General features: G+C 42.3%; 2 protein-coding genes and 1 long non-coding RNA gene across 6 annotated transcripts in view; 1 reads left to right on the top strand and 2 right to left on the bottom strand.

Moving 5' to 3' along the window:
- Positions 1 to 21,001, bottom strand: part of LOC135089147 (uncharacterized) — a 73,367-nt gene that overhangs the window by 24,458 nt on the left and 27,908 nt on the right. Inside the window, exon 2 of the long non-coding RNA XR_010261395.1 lies at positions 7,442 to 7,591. This is a non-coding gene — a long non-coding RNA (uncharacterized LOC135089147). The remainder of the gene's footprint in view (positions 1 to 7,441; positions 7,592 to 21,001) is intronic.
- On the top strand, positions 1,422 to 20,449 carry LOC135089143 (MAM and LDL-receptor class A domain-containing protein 1-like). The gene is made up of 18 exons (XM_063984427.1): positions 1,422 to 2,433; positions 3,601 to 3,754; positions 4,078 to 4,184; positions 4,647 to 4,938; positions 5,587 to 5,736; positions 6,509 to 6,653; positions 7,184 to 7,267; positions 7,451 to 7,581; positions 7,899 to 8,046; positions 8,403 to 8,586; positions 10,336 to 10,416; positions 13,631 to 13,751; positions 15,438 to 15,602; positions 16,477 to 16,621; positions 16,838 to 16,973; positions 17,465 to 17,546; positions 19,664 to 19,754; positions 20,059 to 20,449. The coding sequence occupies exons 1-17, from the start codon at positions 2,359 to 2,361 to the stop codon at positions 19,702 to 19,704; spliced, it is 2,241 nt and encodes a 746-aa protein (XP_063840497.1). The 5' UTR covers positions 1,422 to 2,358; the 3' UTR covers positions 19,705 to 19,754; positions 20,059 to 20,449.
- The window catches only part of LOC135089145 (carbohydrate sulfotransferase 1-like), a 28,335-nt gene continuing 27,738 nt past the window's right edge, over positions 20,405 to 21,001 (bottom strand). For all 4 annotated transcript variants that reach the window (XM_063984432.1, XM_063984431.1, XM_063984430.1 and 1 more), the window contains one exon: positions 20,405 to 20,903. In XM_063984432.1, the coding sequence (XP_063840502.1) occupies positions 20,477 to 20,903 (427 nt within the window). In that variant the 3' untranslated portion in view covers positions 20,405 to 20,476. The remainder of the gene's footprint in view (positions 20,904 to 21,001) is intronic.

Genomic DNA, 21,001 nt, shown 5'->3' with positions numbered 1-21,001 from the left:
CAGTGATTAGGAAGAAAAGCAAAAAGATGAGTAATGATTAGATGAGAGAAAAAGGAGGAGGAGGAGGAGGAGGAGGAGGAGGAGGAGGAGGAGAGACATAAAAAGGAAAAGGTGTAGTTGTTAATAAAAAATATTGATAAAGGAAACATGAATAGAAAATTATAGAAAGAGAAACAGGAAGCAACACAAAGAGAATGAATTCGTGCAGGGAGAGGGAGAGGGAAAGGGAGAGGGAGAGGGAGAGCAAGAGGGAGAGGGAGAGGTGGGAAAAAGGGAGGAAACAGTGAGAGATACGAGGGAGAGGAAAAGGAGTGGCTGTCAGGTAAATGGAAACAAGTCGGAACAAGAGAGAAAATCAAAATAAAAACACAAAGAAAGAATCCATCAGTCTGCCATCGTCATCATCATCATCATCATCATCATCATCATCATCATCATCATTGGCATCATCATCATCATCATCATCATCATCATCATCATCATCATCATCAACAATAAAGACAGACAATAATTGATATTTTTTGTTTTGTTTTTTATGTGAAGAGTGATAATTTCGTAGTGAATAAATACATAAATGATAATAGATATAATGACAAAAATACATATATATACATACGAGTACATACATACATACATACATACATATACATATATAAACACACATATACATAAATACCAGAAGAAGACAAAGACAAAAACAGACAAAGAAACAGGATAAAAGTGGGTGTTGTCGTACACACACACACACACACACACACACACACACACACACACACACACACACACACACACACACACACACACACACACACACACACACAATACTAAGAAAGATCACCAAAAGAAGAAAGAGAAAAGATTAAAGGAAGAAAGAAAGAGGGCTAAGAGAGGAGGAGATGGGATGAAGGCTTGGATGGAGGGAAGGAGGAAGGGAGGGAGGGAAGAAAACACCTGGGAGGGAGAGAGTTACCTCGTGTGTTGGCACCTCATTCATCACTGCCATCTTTCTCTCCACTCCTTCACTATTCGGTGCAAGTGATTTCTCCTCAAGACTCACCAATGCCTTCCTTCTCCCACTTTTTGCGTATTGAGGCTCAGAGAGGGTATGGATACAGGGGGAAAGTTCGGTTCTATTCTATGTTCTAAAATTAAGGGAAACTGTTATATATGTTTTTTTTTTCAATTTTTTTTTTTTTTTTTTTTTTAGTTATTGGAAATTCTATTATATTCCATTCTCTTTTCAAAAATTAGTGGAAACTCTGTCTATTCTATTCTATTTCGTTCGATTTATTTGTTTTTGTTCTTCTCTTCCTCTCTGCGTGTCTATTCGTATTCCTAAAAGTAAGGTTCCTTGATTTTTTTTTTTTTTTTCGTTTTCATGTTATTTATACCCCGCTCTATACTATCTCCATTTCCTATTTCCCCATTATTAAGTTGTTATTAACTGATCATTTACTTGTTTCTTTCTTTCCTTCTTTCTTTATTTCTTTATTTTTTTCTGATTTTATCCTTTACTTTTTTGTCCCTTTAACTTATTTATTTTTCACTTGCCTCTATTCTTCCCTCTTCGTCCATGCCCATGTTTTACTATTTGTTTTTATCTTTTCCTCCCTCCAATATTTCCCCTTTCCTCCCGCAGCCATGCAAAGTCTAAACACTCACTCAGTTACCGCGACATTTTCCATCAGCGCTTTTATGTGCGTGCATCTCCCGCCTTAGGCAAGAAAGCATCCCCCCTGTAAAATTTATTCATGACCCACAATGCATGTAAATTGTCCTCACAAAAGTAAGTTAAACCCTGTTATTTTGCTACGCTGGACTAAGCCATAACAAGGCAGGATTGACTAACGCACACCGCGGGGTCATTTCTCGTCCACGCCACAAACACTCGAGCCGCAGTGGATGTCGGACGGTTAGGCGGATGAGTTGACTGGGGAAGACCCTTTCAAATTACCCCACACAGCCATCCAGTGCCACTCTGAGTAACAATGGACCAGATAACCGACCACTTCCGCCTTTCCACCGCTAAAGCCCGCTAGTAAATCAGGTCGTGAGCCATACACTGCAGTAGGGAGCGCACTCACCTGCACAGTACACACACACACACACGTCCAGGGGTTTGATGGACACGCGCGACGCAACCTGATCCTTGACTTTTTTTTTACTCAATGCACTCATGTGATTGAATGGAAACTGAGTGCCTGTGTTTGGGAGATTTGTGAAAGCCTTTTTTTATTCTCGAAATCTATTTGATCTGTTGGAAATCGAGTGAATCTGGCATCAAATAAGATTTCTGTGGTCTGTGAATGCCTCAATAGTGGTGGTGGTGGTTGTGAGTCAGAAAGCAACAAGAGAACCATGCGAGGGTGGAGGAGGCTTCAGCTGTGCCTTCTACTGGGCGCTGCTACCTGGCCCGCCGCTGTTCTCTCCCAGGTAAGTAGGGAAAAATAATCCCACCAGTCTGTCGTCCATCCCCAGGAATCATTCTCGTCAAGTAAAGGCAGGAAGGGCTGAGCTGACCGTTGCCTCGGCGATCAAGTCTGTTTTCATGGATTGGCACCATCTGGTCGATCACAATACTTCACTACAGGACAAATGGTGACTTTCATAGAACGACAAAGTGAGATTCGCTAGCATAGCCTCGTCATGGAGAAAGAGAGAGGAAGACAGACTGAGAGAGTAATCAAGAATGGTTAGTGTCGATGAAGTTACGTTTGTGAGTCAAGAAGCACTCGCAAGATACAGAAGTTTCCGGTATTAGGATGCAGCAACAGAGCGAGGAGCCTTTCCGACTCTGCATGTAGTCTGATTCCCCTGATAAGATTGCTTTTTCACGTAGTCTGTGCCGGCGGAAGAGTGACGTGGGGGAGATGGATAGGGGATGGAAGAGCGCAAAGTAAGCAAGCTGATGAATGACTTCCTCCCCACCCCACTGTGTTATGTTCGTTCGTTGGTATTTGTTCGTTGGTTTCAGCAGATGCATAAGCTTCTCTGATCAATTATGATGTCACAGTTTGCTTTCAATTACGAAGTGAAACCAAGTCTAGTTTTCTAACCTTGGATCCACTCCTCTATTCAAAGCATTAGAAAGATTTACACCTCCATGCCTCCTTTCCTTCTCCCCTCCTCTGATTAATTAGGACGTCACAGTTTGCTTTCAATTACCATGTATTGCTTTATAGCATTGTGTCCACTCGTCTATTCAAAGCATTAGAAGGACTTACACCTCCAAGTCTTCTTTCCTTGTCCCTTCTGGATTTACTAGCACCAAATAATGCTTCTAAGCTTGGGTTCATTACTCTATTCAAAGCATTAGAAAGACTTACACCTCCGAGAAGATTAGATTGGTTTATGGATGTGGATAATAGATGGAAATAGGTAGGTATATTTCATACAGGGACTGCCACGTGTAAGCCTGGTCGCTTCTTGCAGCTTCCCTTATTTCTTATGTTCTTTTTATGTAAGTCTTATTTTCTTCCCCCTTCAGAGTTTACTTTCTATTTCTAACTAGCACCAAATATTGCTTTCTAATCCTGTGTCTTCTTCCCCATTCAAAGCATCAATAAGACTGACACCTCCAAGCCTCCTTTCCCCTCCCAGGACTGCTCCTTCAACGAGGAGAACGGCGAGGTGTCCACGTGCGATCTCGTTATGGACGTCGCGGCTTTCCATCGGTCCCCCTGGAAAACTGGAAGAGGCAGTTCCTATCTCTGGCAAGGAGGACCCAAAGAAGACGCCCAGGGCAGCTCCTCAGGTGACCTCACTTCCTCTGTTATGATTCAATCTCTGCTCCTCTCGCAATTGACGCATTAAATGAGGAATAACCGCTATTTTCTTCACTTTTTAACTTGCTATTACAGTCTAGACTAGTCCAGATTATTTATTAATTCGTTAATTTATTCAGTCTGTTTATGTAGGCGAGAGCTGCTTTGTTGTCACTGAAACAATGTGCAGTAGCTCAAAGTTTCGCTCGTGTTATGTTCTGGCATTCATAACTAAACTAAATGCGGTTCTCATGTATCTTAACGCTAGTTCTCTAATACCTTTCTGACGTGTGGGTGCTGCGGCATGGGCCAGGCGGGTACGGGTTAGCCACCGTGACGGACATGGCACGAAAGGAGGCGTGGATGGTGACCAGTCCTGCGTCCACCACGGGACCTGAAGGGAGCTGCGTCACATTCTCGGTAAGGAAATGATCTCATGGATTGACTTAATGCTCCACAACAACAAGGAAATGAACAAAGGACAGGAACACAGGATAGGAAAGGCTCGGGAAGAAGGACGATATACAAGGAGCAGGGGATGTTGCAGGATCTGTTAATGAAGACAGGAATGCAAGTAGAAAGAATATTAACATAGAAAAACAGGGTAGTGATGTTAAAAGGACTTGGAGTGTGGGGACAGAAGAGGCAGGGGAAGAAGAATGGTATAGAATGAGCAGGGAAATAAAGACGGCAATGCAAGAAAAAAGAAAATCAACATAGAAAACACCAGATGGATGACTGAGTATAAGAAGGAGGCGAGGAGATAAGCTGGGTGACAGAATTTTTAGTGAACGCTGAAGTTTCTTAACATACCGAGAACATAACAAAGCACAGCATTCCGTTCTTAGCCACTTTAATCAACCAACACCTGGTCTCCCGCAGTTCTTCATGGGTCAGCTGGGTGTGGAGTCCATGAAGGTACTACTTATCACCTACGACAGCGACGACCCAATGCAAGCCATCACCAACACCTCCATCCCACTGAACTTCCGCCCTATGACCCTGTGGCGGAGACGGCAGACCACAGGCGGTGACTGGCGGCGGGCAGCGATCACCTACTCAACGAGACAGAAGCACAGTATCGTATTCTCCGCCTCCCCCGACGCCAGCTACACTAGATACCGCGGCTTTGTGGCGGTGGATGACATCATTTTCAATGCAGGACCTTGTGAGAGTAAGTGCCTTGACTGGGGAGACTGTCAGTATGATTGATTGAGTGATTGATTGAGTGACTGATTGAGTGATTGATTGAGTGATTGATTGTTTGATTCAACCCTTTCACTGCTGCATGAAACAATTAACAGCACCAGAAGCGATGCGCGAAGTCCTTATAAACATCTACAATAATGTTAATGATGAAAAAGAACACATTTTGCAATTTCTTCTCAGTTCAAAGATTGGATGTGGCTGTAGGACAAATAAAGATGTCTCAGAGTGATTGGTAATTAGGGAAAAGTATACCATGTGGCAGTCGAAAGGTTAATACACAGAAAGAACAGGATCTATACGTCGCAGAAAGGATACTGAAGAAGAGTGATTGGATAAATGATAGGGAAAGGTAAAACCGGTGAAGGAAAAAGCTGGAGGACGCAAGGAAACGCAGATAAAATGAAACCATTGACTAAAAAGACGGGGGATAGCAAGCGTAGCAGAGGATGGATGGAACAATAGTAGGTATGGCAAAGATTTCTCAAAGTAATTATTTTAAGATTAATTTGATTTAAGATTGTCAATTAGAGATGAATTTAGCTTAACCTAGTCGTAGGTTGAACAAAACAAAAAATACACAGGAAAAATAAATATCTCTCCATGGTTCTCCCAGACGAGTGTCTCTTTGATCAAGACTTCTGCAGTTGGAATAACGCACTTGACGAGGACGACTTCGACTGGAGCCTCGGGTGGAGCAGCAACAAACGTGGAACGGGGCCGGCCAAGGACCAAGCTTCCTCCCTCGACCCTCACGTCACTACAGGTACTGTCACGGTCAGAAAGCAAGTGACCTGCCACACTCACTTCTATTGTCTTGAGATTTCCTTTAATCCTGTCTTCTGATCTGCTGTCCATGTCCTTATAAAAATAGCACCTGCCAGATTTCCAGCATATCAGAGAACATAAGATTGAAGGGAAATGCTCGGTACATTGGAGGTGAAAACAGCAGACTAATCAATTATTGACCATGACTGTATTGCATGTGCAATACTATCAATGCACACTCGATGTGTAATTATTCCAAAAGTATCTCTACCAAACTTGAGTTACCTCTTCACCTTTTGTAAGAGTGTGTATTTTTAGAAAGTGGTGGCAGCGGTGGGATATGAACGCAAGCCTCCTAGGAGACTTTAATTAAAAATGTCTGAGTAGTAATTGGTTTAAGTTAGGTGAAAATTAATTAGATTCATGGCAAATATTTTTTTTTCTTTTCATATATCATTCTGAAAATCTCGACACATGTAAGTATGTATCATAGCTACTTTCTGGTCAAGTTTCATATAAACTGCCGCAGTTTTTAATTTTTCACAAAAAAAAGGGGTGAATCTCCCCTTAATCATACGAAGGCTTGACTGAAGGTATCCAAGGCTCCACAACAACGGGATCATAGGGAGCAATCATATATAAATTAGATTATTAACTATGGTGATAAAGAATAAAGAGGTCAGATCTAACAGGGTGACATGACTTGATCTGCATCTGCCAATAATGTCTGGAGATTACACAGATGTTACTCTTTTCTTTTCTTTTGGCAGGAGGTTACGCGTACATAGACAGTGAATCGCCCAGATTGTCCGGGGAAACTGCCAGGCTGGTGTCTGATGTGCTGCAGCCTCGTGAGGAGCCGCTGTGCTTTCATTTCTGGGTCAACATGCACGGCGGAGGACTGGGCGCCCTTAGGTACCGAGGCGCTCCTCTGATTGCTTAACGAACTGAATGTAATGCGGCGCAGCAAGAGGGCTATATTCCTCGCTCATGAGTAAAACAGCAAGCGAGAAATTGAGCAAATAAAGTAAAAGCTGCCTTCATTGTAAAACAAGTTTGCATGTTTAAATATTGCATAAACACGCGATTTTGAATATAACTGTATTTTATCGTTTGCTCCACTCGAAATTAAAACAGAAATTAGCATGCAAATAATGTGTACGCTAGAATTGTGTGTGTGTGTGTGTGTGTGTGTGTGTGTGTGTGTGTGTGTGTGTGTGTGTGTGTGTGTGTGTGTGTGTGTGTGTGTGTGTGTGTGTGTGTGTGTGTGTGTGTGTGTGTGTGCGTGCGTGCGTGCGTGCGTGCGTGCGTGCGTGCGTGTGTGTGTGTGTGTGTGTGTGTGTGTGTGTGTGTGTGTGTGTGTGTGTGTGTGTAAGAGCACCATCGCTTCATCATTCAATCCTACACTATGCACGTTCTTTGTCACGTATTCCTGTCCACCCAAGGCTGCTTCACATGTCAACGGACGAGGTCAACGCCACTACAGTGCTGTGGCAGGTCAACCCAGACTCAACCAGTGGCACTGATCTGTACGTAATTCACCTGATGTTTTGAGAATCACGTGGTGGACACTGATTTCATTCTTTCACGTATGATGTTCACGCGAAACTGAACACGAATAGCAAAACATTTAATTCTCTCTCTCTCTCTCTCTCTCTCTCTCTCTCTCTCTCTCTCTCTCTCTCTCTCTCTCTCTCTCTCACCTGGAACAGCTGGTACGCCTGTCAGCAAACTGTAGCCATCGACCAGGAGATCCAGCTGGTGTTGGAGGCGTCCGTCGGGTCTGTCGGTGCTGGGGACATCAGCCTTGACTCTTTCAGGTTCACGCAAGGCCCTTGTCCGAGTGAGTTCACCTGAAGGAAGGGAGGAGAGATGTGAAATATTGACTTCCTTGGTGATGTTGTGCTGGGATGTTGTGCTGGGTGGACAGTTGATTGTGGCAGAATTAAAAGTTATATGATCTAGAGTTATGGAAGTAGTAGTAGTAGTAGTAGTAGTAGTAGTAGTAGTAGTAGTAGTAGTAGTAGTAGTAGTAGCAGTAGTAACACCAGCAGTTTGATTACGAGGTTGAATGGTCAGTTAATAACTAGTTGCCGCAACAATGTCATGGCGCAGCTGAGAGAAACACCAGCAATAAGACAACGTTAATCCCCGTGGCAGGTCAGCCGTCGGGCACCAGCGCGTTGTGGGGAGACTGCACCTTCGTGGGCGGGACGTGCAAGTGGCAGGTGCCTGGCAGGAGCCCCTACGACTGTGCCTTCCTCTCCAGAGTGTCAGGAGGCCACTACGATCCCCCAGGACACACCGAGTAAGAGAGAGAGAGAGAGAGAGAGAGAGAGAGAGAGAGAGAGAGAGAGAGAGAGAGAGAGAGAGAGAGAGAGAGAGAGAGAGAGAGAATGGGTGGTTGGGAGGGTAGGAAAAGAAAAAAATAAAACATAAAACCAAAAGCGAAAGCACAATAGGACGTATTCGCTCTCTCTCTCTCTCTCTCTCTCTCTCTCTCTCTCTCTCTCTCTCTCTCTCTCTCTCTCTCTCTCTCTCTCTCTCTCTCTCTCTCTCTCTCTCTCATACCCCTCCCACATCCCGTTACAAAGACACAAAGGCTAACGACCACGCCCTAGCCAAATACCTCCTTCCGTGTCACCTGTCCTCTTCCCCTTGCAGGAGTTGGTTCCACTTCACGGACAAGTACATGAAGTTTGACCTCAACTGCTACACCAACCAACCCCGAGACAGAGCGGCAATGGTGTCCCCGAAGATCAAGGAGGACTCTGGTGTCTTCTGCCTCTCCTTCTGGGTCTACATGTTCACGAATGTCGCCTCGCAAAGACACTTGGGAGCTCTTCAGGTGATGCTTGCTTGTCTGATTGATTGGCGGTAGTGGTGGTGGTGGTGGTGGTGGTTTGTTGATTGGTGGTTGTTGTTGTTGTTGTTGTTGTTGTTGTTGTTGTTGTTGTTGTTGTTGTTGTTGTTGTTGTTGTTGTTGTTGTTGTTGTTGTTCTTCTTCTTCTTCTTCTTCTTCCTGTTGTTGTTGTTGTTGTTGTTGTTGTTGTTGTTGTTGTTGTTGTTGTTGTTGTTGTTGTTGTTGTTGTTGTTGTTGTTGTTGTTGTTCTTCTTCTTCTTCTTCTTCTTCCTGTTGTTGTTCTTGTTGTTGTTGTTGTTGTTGTTGTTCTTCTTCTTCTTCTTCTTCCTGTTGTTGTTGTTGTTGTTGTTGTTGTTTTGTTGTTTTCGTTGTTCTTGTTCTTGCTCTTCTTAATTTTCCTGTTCTTGTTCTCCTTTCCATATTTCTGTTCTTCTTGTTCTTTTTTATAACAGGGTGCAGGAGGAAAAAATTATCTTCATTTTATCTATTCACTTGTCTATTTTTTCTATCTATCACTTTACACCTATCCATTCCTTCTTTTCCCTATACGTTTGAAAGCAGTTCTGGTGGCAGTCTTAAGCGTCTCGAGATAAGAGGGCGGAGAATACGATTATTAAAGTGTGGGTTACTTTTAGGGTGCGTGTGAGTGTGTAGTATTCCTTAGTTATCCATCAAAACATCAATACTTTGTGGGAGAACAGCGGGGAAAGCATCAGATAGTGTATGACTGAGGGGTGACTTAGCTAAATGGCCATCGTCTGGTTTGAAGAAATTGTGTAGGTATTCATTGCTTTGTTTTTCCATTGGTAGATACAAAGGAATGAAAAGGTTACACGCAGACATGAAGTGAAGTATAATGACCAGTGATGTGAACTAGTGACATGATCCATCACCATCACCATCATCGTCATCACTATCGTCATTAACCTCTGATTGTATTAAGGACAAAATTTAGTTCAGTCTCCTTTGCTCTTCTATATTTCAGCTGGGTGTCTATTTCAGGCTGCCAAAATTCTTTCATCTAACTTTCTATCTTTCCGTATCTTCATTTACTATTCCTAAGTTGCTAGACTGCTGTAAAGGTTGCCCTCTTCCTCTAATTCTCTATCTTCCCTATCTACATTTGTTATCGCTACGTTGCCAGTCTGCTACAAGAATTGACCATGTTTTAAAAATTCTCTTAATCTAATTCTCTTATCTTCCGTATCTTTATTTAATTAAGTTACCAGTCTGTTATGAAAAAACTGTCTATCATTTAATTCACTGCCCATCTGTCAGTTTTTGTTCACTCATCTTTCCTAAGTCGTTATTTCATTAAACTAATTATATATTATGTGTAACACTCTTAACAGAATAGCTAGGTTACTCTGACTGTCCATCTATCAGTTAAGCTTCCCAATTTGTCGTGTCATTTTGTTCCACCAGTTGTTTACCTGTTATGTGCTAGACTCAACAGAATAGCTAACTAACCATTGTATTACTCTAACCACCAACCGATCACCAGTTACAACCTCTATACGCAATCCGCAGGTAGTAATTCTGTTCTATCAATTGTGTATCTATTATGTGCTAGACTCAACAGCACTAACCACTGAATTACTCTGCCCATCTATCACCAGTAACAACCTTTAAACACAATAACCAGGTAACTACTCTGCCATTCTAATTGCCCATATGTTACCCACTGGATGCTCTTAACAAACTGCATTACAACGGTCACATTTCGCTTGACAGGTCGTGCTTATGTACCCGAACAAGAACGTGACGGTGTGGCGGCTGCAAAACAAACAACACTCCCATTGGAACTACGCTCAGGTGGGTGGTTACTGCCTGCACACTCCCATCTGTTAGGTGCTGATCTTCCAAACTTCAAAACCAGTTCGAGTCCCGGGCGGCAGATGGGCTGTGTAGTAACTGTAAACTGCTTTCTGTCCTTTGTTGGGTATGTGTAGTTACCTCAAGCAGTAGTAGTAGTAGTAGTAGTAGTAGTAGTAGTAGTAGTAATTATCATTATTATCAGTAGTAATGGTGCTTATAAATCGAACAGAAACTGGCATATTGACTGCTTTCTATTTTTTTGTAGGGGGGTGTGTAGTTAGGTGAAGTAGAGGTGGTAGTAGTACATAAGAACATAAGAAAATAATGGAAGCTGCAAGAAGCCTACACGTGGCAATCCCTGTGTGAAACATGCCTAACTATTTGCATCTCTCAGCCTTATCAATAAATTTGTCTAACCTTCTTTTAAAACTCTAATGACTCAGCACTAACAACTTGATTACTGAGTCTATTCCATTCATCTACCAGTCTTTCGAGAATCAGTTCCTTCCTGACTTTTTTTTAAATCTAACTTCGTAAAGCCTGAATCCATCATTTCTTGTCCTAGTGAATTAATGATCTGCAAAATGAACACTGATCAAAAACTTAAAATGCGATAGATGGAGGCAGTTGGTTGTCTAATACTGCTTCGTTTTATTTTATTTTAACTCCTTCACAGCTAGTTAATTTTTTCACGATCATACAGAACTTTTAAATGAATGGTTTTTGTGCCAATCTCCTAAAATACGCAGTCATGTAACTTACCAATGATAAAATCAACGTCTTACTCTTCATCATTATATCCATGCAAACGATTCAATACAATGTTCTAAATGTCAACAAAAGGCGCCCATAGCAGTAAAAATGGATAATTATGGTTTGTTTCGCTTGGTTCTAATCTGTAACAATTTGTACAATCTGACATCACTCTTGAGGAACCAGAGAGACGTGACACTCATGCTCCCGCTGCTGTCTCGTGGCGCCACTGGATGCACCAGTCATTAGAGCATTAAAGCCTTATACGGACCAGCTCAGGAAGCAAGGAGGTGAATGTCACTTGTTGCCGAGAACACTCAACTTACATGGTCAGTAAGTGGGAGCTTTCACAGTTAGGTTGGCTCCATCAGTCGTGCACTGCAGCGACAACAGGAGGGAGAGAAAAAAAAAGCAAGGAGGTTAAGGAAAATAATGAGGGAAAAAATAGGAATGAGCAAAACTTACCCTCAGATATTCTTTCCTGCGACTTGAACGGTTAAAAAGAAAAGAAAATAGATAAAATATAATAACAGTAAAAAAACACATTATCATATTCCTCCCTGTGACGTGAACGGTTAAAATAAAAAAAGTTGAAGATAATAATGATAAAAAAAACAGCATATTCCTCCCTACGACTTGAAATAGTAAAAAAAAAGAAAGAATGAAAGAAGGAAAGAAAGAAAAAAAAAACATTATCAAGAGATATTTAAGGTTAAACTTATTTTTTTCTTTTCTTTTCTTTTCTTTTCTTATTTTCGGGGGGGAGGAGGAGGAGCAGCATGACGAGCGGACATTTTATTTTACTTTACTACTTTTCCACATGTGCAGCCTCCCTGACAACTAAACACAAATAAACAAATAAATAAACAACCAGATATATAAATACACAGGTGGTGGGAGCCATCACACGAAAACAGCAAACGGTACAACGAAACCTCACACAAAAATATGAACAATGAAAAACCTCACTGCGGCGCCATCACTGCCATCACTGCCATTGCTCTGCCTTCTGCCATTGCTCTGCGCAGGCTGCATCCACCGGCGCCACAAAACAGTTACAATTGTGAGTCGACGTGCAAAGTGACTGACTGTAACCAACTCGTAACTTCCCGCACGATAGAGTATTGGATTCGATATTGGTCCTGTCTGGTGGAGTCTTCACGTTACACAACATCCCCACGCCACTGTATGTATGCCAAGTGACAGCATCCACATTAGATCCGGTTTTATGTTTCACAGCAGCCTTACATCGCTATTCCTGTAGTAGTGGAGTGAGCGTTTGACTCGATATTGGTTTTGTCTGTGGGATTCCTCATTCCTTTCACTGCTAATTGACATGTTTCGTTCATCATCTCTCGAACCCTTTCACTGCTACTTGTCATGTTTCCTTAATCACAAACTACTCTTAGGCATTTATATATTACTTCTCCTACAGCCACCTCTGAGCATAACACTGGCTTGGACTGGATAATCTACTCTTTTCATCCCCTCTAAAAGATTGTATACGTTCTTTTTAGTGTTGTGAATTGTTCCATACCGCAGTGAAAGAGTTAAGCTACACAAGAGCCCTCAACACTGTTTATAATGTTTCACAAGTGCATTACATTTATTCTAAATTCCGATTGTAGTGAAGCGGGGATCAAGTGTATATACAATCCGTTGCTGTTGACATTTTATTTATTTATCTTTATTTATCTATTTATTTATTTTTATTTTTTTAATCTGAAGAATAACAGTATGAGGTGAGCGAAGGCAGGTCGCTACTCTGTGTCTATATTTAACCCGTAACTCGTCTGACGACACATGGCTGTACGTGCACCTCCTTCCATCCTGTCTGGCGCACACACCCTTGAGTATGATTAAGCCCGACCTTCGATCCCTCTTCTCACGGCAAACAGGTGGAGGTGAGCGACTTCCCGGCAAGAAACTCAAATATCGTAGTATCTCACCGCCACGACATTTCAATACGTGTCCAGCCGTGTTATTGCCACACTGAGCGCTGCGTCAGGAGTCTAGGCAGAGGAAACGGTAAAGGAACGCGCCCCCCGGACTATTAATGAAGTCATCACAAAACAACTTATTCAAGACCATAGCTTACTTCCACCTTATATGCGCTCCCTTGTGTTACAGTTCCTTCATATTAGACGGGGTTGCTGATCAGAAATACCTAAAGCCTTGAGATCTACTACTGTACTACTTGTTCGTCCTTTGTGTTCCTTCAGGTTCCTTCATCACCTCGTCCCACAGACGCTGGTGATGAGACGGGTTTGCTTATCGGAAATACCTAAGGCCTTAAGATCTACTACTGTACTATTTGTTCATCCTTTGTGTTCCTTCAGGTTCCTTCATCACCTCGTCCCACAGATGCTGGTGATCAGACGGGGTAGCCTTAAGATCCGCTGTATTATTTGTTTTTCCTTTGTAATCCTTAGCGTTCCCTCACCTCCTCGTCCGTCAGGTGCCGGTGCCCGTCTTGTCAGACCCCCTGCAGGTGGGTATCGAGGGCGTGCAGGGACCCAAGGTGATGGGCATGATGGGCGTGGATGACATCACGGTCTTCTCCTCGTCTCAATGCTCAGGTGAGTCCAGCCAAGGTGTGCCAAACTGTTGTTTTCTGTCATTAAATTAAAGTTTCCTCTCCAGACCTCGCATGGCAATATAATCAATCTCCCAATCATTTCAGTGCCCAGGTGACTCCAAAATAAAATACTTTTTTATCTATTTATTTTATTTATTTATTTTCTTATATTTGTATTAAAGTTTCCTCATGAGACCTCACAGGGAATATATGAGTAATTAATCATCAATAAATCATTAACCACACGCCTTCTTGCGGACTCAGGAATACCTTAAAGAAACATACTGTATAATGTTGAGGCCAGCCAGCCAGCCCACGCTACGTCTAATCCCCATTTACAGCTACGTGAAGCCACTGGGAGCCGCGTAGGTGGGGAGGCCAGAGGAGGAATGACTCAAAACTTTCGGTGTAGTTCTTTGGAGCGGGACAGGGAGAGCGTGGCGGGGGAAATGTACCTCAGTGGCTTCAGTGTTGTGAAGTCACGCCGTCTTCCGTTATTATGACTCCCTGGATGACGGCGTGGCGGGGAGGCGGAAATGTTTACAGGCGGACTCAAGTTTCCTTTACTATTTGACTCAGAGGGGATGGAAGTGGTACTGAATCGTGTCTGTACATGTCCGAGCTTCATGAACATACTAATAATACTAATAATACAAGTCAGTCTGGAGTAAATGAAATAATAATTGTAGTGGATAAGTAACTGCAGATGATTTTTTAACACCACTGATTATGAAAAAATATATTCCTAACCATAATGAGGTACTTTACTGATACACAGAATAATATTAACTTCATGCTTTGCTACTAAAAGGGTTGAAGGATGGACAGTAACGTAATCTTGGAGACAAAAAAGTCGTAGCAGCAGCTGTCCAAAGAGTAATAGTGTGTATCTAAGGATATAATAAAGGAAAGATATTAATAAGATCTTTTTAGGATTATTCATACAAAATGGTGACATAGAAAAAGTCATAGTAATACCAGTAGTCGTAGGAGCGGTAGTGCATCACATGTACTCTATTATTACTATTATTATTATTATTATTATTATTATTATTATTATTATTATGTAGTATAGTAGTAGTAGTGGTAGTAGTAATAGTAGTAGGAGTGGTGGTGGTGGTGGTGGTGGTGGTAGTGGTAGTAGCAGTGGTGGTGATAGTAGTGGTACACCTTTTTCACTGCGAATCGACATGTTCATTTGAATTTCTATAATCGGAGAATTAGAATATGGATGAAATATGCTCAAGTAGCAGGTGAAAACAAGTGCACTGTGCCGAATTCCTTTCAACATATGTCGAATCGCAGTTGCTGGAATCGTAAATCAATGCACAGCACACTACAGAAATAAATTTATGCCGAATTCAAATGAACAGGTGTCCATTCGTAGTGAAAAAAAAAAATGTAGTAATCATTATTTTTATTATCATCATTAGTAGTAGTAGTAGTTGTAGTAGTAGTAGTAGTTGTAGTTGTAGTAGTAGTAGTAGTAGTAGTAGTAGTAGTAGTAGTAGTAGTAGTAGTAGTAGTAGTAGTAGTAGTAGTAGTAGTAGTAGAAGCAGCAGCAGCAGCAGTAGCAGTAGTATATAGTGATACATAAGGTAAAGCAGTATAACGAAGTAGTAACATCAAATAAATTACATATGGCACAGCATGTACGAGTATGTAACAAATCCCCCCCTTCCCCCAGTGGTGCCGGCATCAGCAAGTGTCGGGGAGGCGGACTGTACCTTTGACCACAACTTCTGTCACTGGAAGATCGAGGACCACACGGCAGACAAGCCCGACTCAGACACCTGGCACCTGCCGCGGGACAACCGTCTGATCAAGGACCACACCTTCAACGCAGACGGAGGTGAGAGGAAACGAGGGGAGGGGAGGTCTTTGAGGGACGAAGGGCTACCAGGGGTAAACCAAGGTGAATCTTTTAAGGGTCTCAGAAAGGAGAGCGTGTGGGGTAATGCGACACTCGTCAGCTCGTTAGTGAGTCCAGAGTAGAACCGGTGAGGGGTATCGGTCACTGGAGTTTTGATATCAGGATTCAAGATTTCCAGATTTCCTGATCTCTCACATATAAAAACCAAACATAAGGGAGGCTGCAAGAACATAACATAAGAGAAGCGCAAGAAGCATTCACTGGGAGGTTTCCAGTAGATTTCTAGCTTCACATATACAAGAACGTAACATAAGAGAAGCTACAAGAAGCCAGCAGACCCACACTTAAAAGGGGTACTGGCCAAGGGCAACAATAATTTACGAACAAAAAAGGTCTACTGAGGGGCCTTTCCCTATAGAAAAAGATCCAAAAAGGTTATCCAAAACTGAAGAAGCGCCTTGAGACCTTCCTCTTGGCAGTTAAATACACATACATCCACATCATACATATATTTGATAAGTCTTCCTCATCCACACATAAATTTAGCCAGTGTTTGGTGTACAGCTGCGTAAATGTGCTCCTCAATCCTTGACGAGTGAGGTGTCACGTCCAGCACATCTGTTACCATTAACAGAAAAAAAAAAACTCCACATGTGTTACCATGAAAGGATTCACTGCACCTGACATAACTAATTCAATCGTAATTTTTTTTCGTTTTTTTTTTATCTTCAAAAATCCATGTAAGTATTCTATTTTTATTATGTATCTACTAATGAATATACCTAACATTTCTAGACTGGCGTACATTTGTTACCGTCATGGAGCGTAATCTTCACCATTCTCTTCCGTACAGGCGGCTTTGCTTACCTGTTCTCCTTCAGAAGCAAAAAGGAGAGTCGCATTTCGAGTCCCAAGCTGGCGGAAAACACACCTTACTGCCTTTCCTTCTGGTTCTCTGAGATTTACGAAGACGAGGACGCCGAGCTCTCCATAGCAAGGTAAGAAATGCACTACGAGACACACCTGACACACCTGAGGAGCTGCACAACTCCACCCTCCGCTGTTACGCTTCCTCTGCGACCCCTTCAGAAAACACCAAATGCCCTTTAGTCTTCCGATTATTAATGAGAAGTGTTTCCCTGACCGGCCACGTGACTTTTCTTTTTTTTTTTTCCTGTTATGCTTCACCCTGCAGTGTTCAATGTTTTCCACAGGGTGAGGGAAGGGGAGGAGGAGGTGGTGGTGTGGAATATCAAGCAAAAGGAGCTGACGGACCCTCCAGTTAGTGATCAGAGCCCAAAGTGGCGCTATGCTCAGGTCCTCCTCGAGTCCCAGCCCTCAGAATATCAGGTGAGTCAGCGCCAGGTGTGTCCGCTGTCTGCTTTGAAATGTGCGTGGAAAAAAGTCATGTGTGAAAAAGAGTTCGCAGTGAAGGAAAAGTCCCGAAAAATATATGCACTGAACAATACGTATGTGAATGTTTATACACACACACACACACACACACACACACACACACACACACACACACACCACACACACACACACACACACACACACACACACACACACACACACACACACACACACACACACACACACACACACAGCTGCACGTATATGTTTGATTAAAATAGTCATTCCTAGCTTTGTTTTGCTTCCAGTCAGTTTCCGATTCCCCCAGTATCTGTTGCTCTTGAAACAACAACAGCAACAACAACAACAAAACATTACTACAAATACAATTCTCTCTCTCTCTCTCTCTCTCTCTCTCTCTCTCTCTCTCTCTCTCTCTCTCTCTCTCTCTCTCGTCTCTCTCTCTCTCTCTCTCTCTCTCCCAGGTCGTCATTCACGGCAAGGTGTACGACAGTTCCTGGGCTTTGGACGACATCACCTTCTTTCCTGACCGCACCAATTGCAAACGTAAGTAATGAATACACAAAATCCATGACCTCTTCAGTCAGAATAGGAAAGAAATCTGCAGTGCTCATGGCAAGGGAAGCAGTACACACATCCAAACAGTAAGAAAGACCTAATAAGTGTTAAAATATTTCCAAAGGTCCTTACACATGAAAACACTTATATTACTCTTGTAGCAATTTTTATTATTATTATCATTATTTATTTTTTTATCTATTTATTTACTTTCTTTTTACAATCTCAAGTGCAAGAATCAGTACCCACGTCTGGACAATAAAAGCAGCAATCATGTGTTAAAAAGCCCTCTAAAAACTCTTTACACATCAATACATTTCCATCAATCTTGTAAGAAACCTATCTTTTATTCTTCTTTTAACCTCAAGTGCAGGAAGCAACACTCACGTCCAAACAGCCAAGCAACAAGATATTAAAAGCTCTCTAAATCTTCTAACATATCAACACACCTCCATCATTGTTGTAGGAAACCTTTCTTTCTTCTTCTTTTTAATCTCATGTGCAGGAAGCAATACCGGTGCCCAGACAAGAAGATAAAACGTCAAAGCTTCTTAACACCTCTAAAAATCCTCAGTTTTTCGCCCTAGCCAACGATAACGTCATATTCTACCCATCAGTAACAGTCTCACTTCTAAACGACACAAAACCTAAGAGTCGGTGTGTGTCAATATGTTTTACTCTTCGTGAGCAATCAAGAGAAGTGTCCCCAGCTGATTTCTCGCAGTGCCGCGGATGAAGGTCAAGTTCTTTGCAATGATAGGTCACAAAAAGGGCACTTGGTCAAGGAGAATTATAGCTGGGAAACTTTGCGACGTGACAGCTAGAGAAATGATCAAGGAAAGCGTCAGCAAAGTGTGTGTGTGTGTGTGTGTGTGTGTGTGTGTGTGTGTGTGTGTGTGTGTGTGTGTGTGTGTGTGTGTGTGTGTGTGTGTGTGTGTGTGTGTGTGTGTGTGCGTGCGTGCGTGCGTGCGTGCGTGCGTGCGTGCGTGCGTGCGTGCGTGCGTGTGTGTGTGTGTGTGTGTGTGTGTGTGTGTGTGTGTGTGTGTGTGTGTGTGTGTGTGTGTGTGTGTGTGTATGTGTGTGTGTCGTCAGAATTGTGTAATTAGCAGAATTTACCCTTAAGGAAAGAGTTTAGCAATATCATCCCTATATCTCTGATCTCTGTGACGAACACGCCACACAGCTGTCACCATTTCAAAGAAGACGGAGCAAATGTGTTCAATGGTGCATGGACTGGTTGAGAAATGAGGGGAGTGGAGTGTTTGGATTAATATATTCGAACACCTGTGGTTATATCACATCTGAACAGTAAAACGCGTAGTGGAAGTGGAGAGTTACATTAAGACTACCAAAAGAAATTTCCAAGTGTGTGTGTGTGTGTGTGTGTGTGTGTGTGTGTGTGTGTGTGTGTGTGTGTGTGTGTGTGTGTGTGTGTGTGTGTGTGTGTGTGTGTGTGTGTGTGTGTGTAGTTTATTTAATCTCTTCAACAAAGATTTACGCAAGTTTACAGTTAATACGAGTACACACGAAAAGAAAGTATATATGATTACCTAAAAAAAAAGAAAAAAAAACTCCTTCACAGTTACACAAGATTCATCTATAAAGTGGTCACCTGGATAAATACCGTTAATCAATGAGCTCACACAGGTGTTAGATCTATTCCTACTTTAGTCCCAAAACACCTGCTGCCCGTGCTTTCTCTCTCTCTCTCTCTCTCTCTCTCTCTCTCTCTCTCTCTCTCTCTCTCTCTCTCTCTCTCTCTCTCTCTCTCTCTCTCTCTCTCTCTTGACCGTTACATTCATTCTATAATACAATTTCAAATGAAAAAATAAGAAATAAAAATGAATAATTAACATGACAAAACAAGACAAACATTTAAAGGTGAAGCCAATGAAAACAACAACAACAACAACAACAACAACAACAACAACAACAACAACAACAACAACAACAACAACAACAACAACAACAACAACAGCAATTCAACCTCAATCTCAACACTTAGCAAGACGACTGCCTGCCTTCCTGACTCCCTGACTTCACTGACTACTAACACCTCAACAACCCCACACGATGCATCACATAACTTCCTCTCCTTCCTCCAGTTCTCCCGAGGAAGGTGCAGCCAGTGAGGGACGATGCGTAGCGCTGTTCTCTTTCTACTTCAGTTCTTCCTGCGTCACCATTCTAGAGTAGGTAAGTGTATTCGAGCTGTGTATATTCTAGTCTCTATCCACCCATTTTCTCTAGCCTCTATTTTCCAGTTTTCTGTTCTCCCATTTTCTTTCTATCCTCCCATTTTCTTACTATTTTTAATCCGATAGATTTTTTTTTATATAATGTTTATTGATGTGCTTTTCAAAGACAAGGACATGAGTGTTGGTATATCTTTGCAATGGTCTCTCTCTCTCTCTCTCTCTCTCTCTCTCTCTCTCTCTCTCTCTCTCTCTCTCTCTCTCTCTCTCTCTCTCTCTCTCTCTGAACATTTCTAACATTTCAGGTCATCAGCTGGGCCAGGACAGTGTTGAGGAGACAACCTGCAATAGGAATATGCAATAAATTGAATGAAATCGAAGATGGAGTGACGTATTTCTAAAGCAACTGATTAGATCTTCCTCAACTGCAAAAAAAAGTAGAGACAAGTTATCTGCCCTACAAAGTGTCTGCTTCAGCAATAAAATCATAAAATGAGTAAATTCAGTAACGGAATGATAAATTTATAACAACACTACTATTCGTCATTTGTTATTCCTTACCAGCAAAATGTTGTACATGACTTGCATAGGTCACTGAAGGTGCAGGATGTTGAAGGCGTAGGATGTTGTAGGTGTAGGGTACCGAGTGTATAGAATATTGCATTTATTTGACCAGTAAACACATCGTAAGTTAAATATTATCTTTAATGAAGTTTTGTACATTCAGGAAGGATTATCCACAAAGAGAGGTATAGAGGAGTTCCGTACGTCAGCAAAGGTGGAGAACAACCTGTGGCCCAGAGTTCTTATAACATCTACACACGCGTCCTGGATTTCAGTCAACTGCTTGGACGAAATAACCCACCGCCACCGCTGATACATGGAAGCAGTTTCACGCTCCACCGTAAAGGGCCCAAATCTATGCTCCCGGTTGACGTGTAGATGCTCCTTCAGGTACTCCAAGATGCCCTTTGGTAGATCCTGGTACATGGCAGGATCTAGTAATCGTACCCCATCTTTCTCATCAACACGTGTCTTGTTAAGGATCCATGATTTGTTTACCACGTTGGATCCCTTCTGCCCTTCGTCACTGATGAACTGCACGAGTCTTCTGGCCTCCCCGTAAGGATCGCGGCAAAGGTCTTCATATCTGGAATACAATGTCAACATAAGCAAATCCTCTGAGTCAAGAGGAGGTTTAAGTCCCAACGTCCCTGTGAAGCATCTTCTTTTCATTCGCTTTCTGTG

This window comes from Scylla paramamosain, chromosome 32 (genome assembly GCF_035594125.1).
Source record: "Scylla paramamosain isolate STU-SP2022 chromosome 32, ASM3559412v1, whole genome shotgun sequence".
NCBI lineage: Eukaryota > Metazoa > Arthropoda > Malacostraca > Decapoda > Portunidae > Scylla > Scylla paramamosain.
Note: the sequence above shows the minus strand (reverse complement) of the source record. Positions and strands in the feature narration are given on the sequence as shown.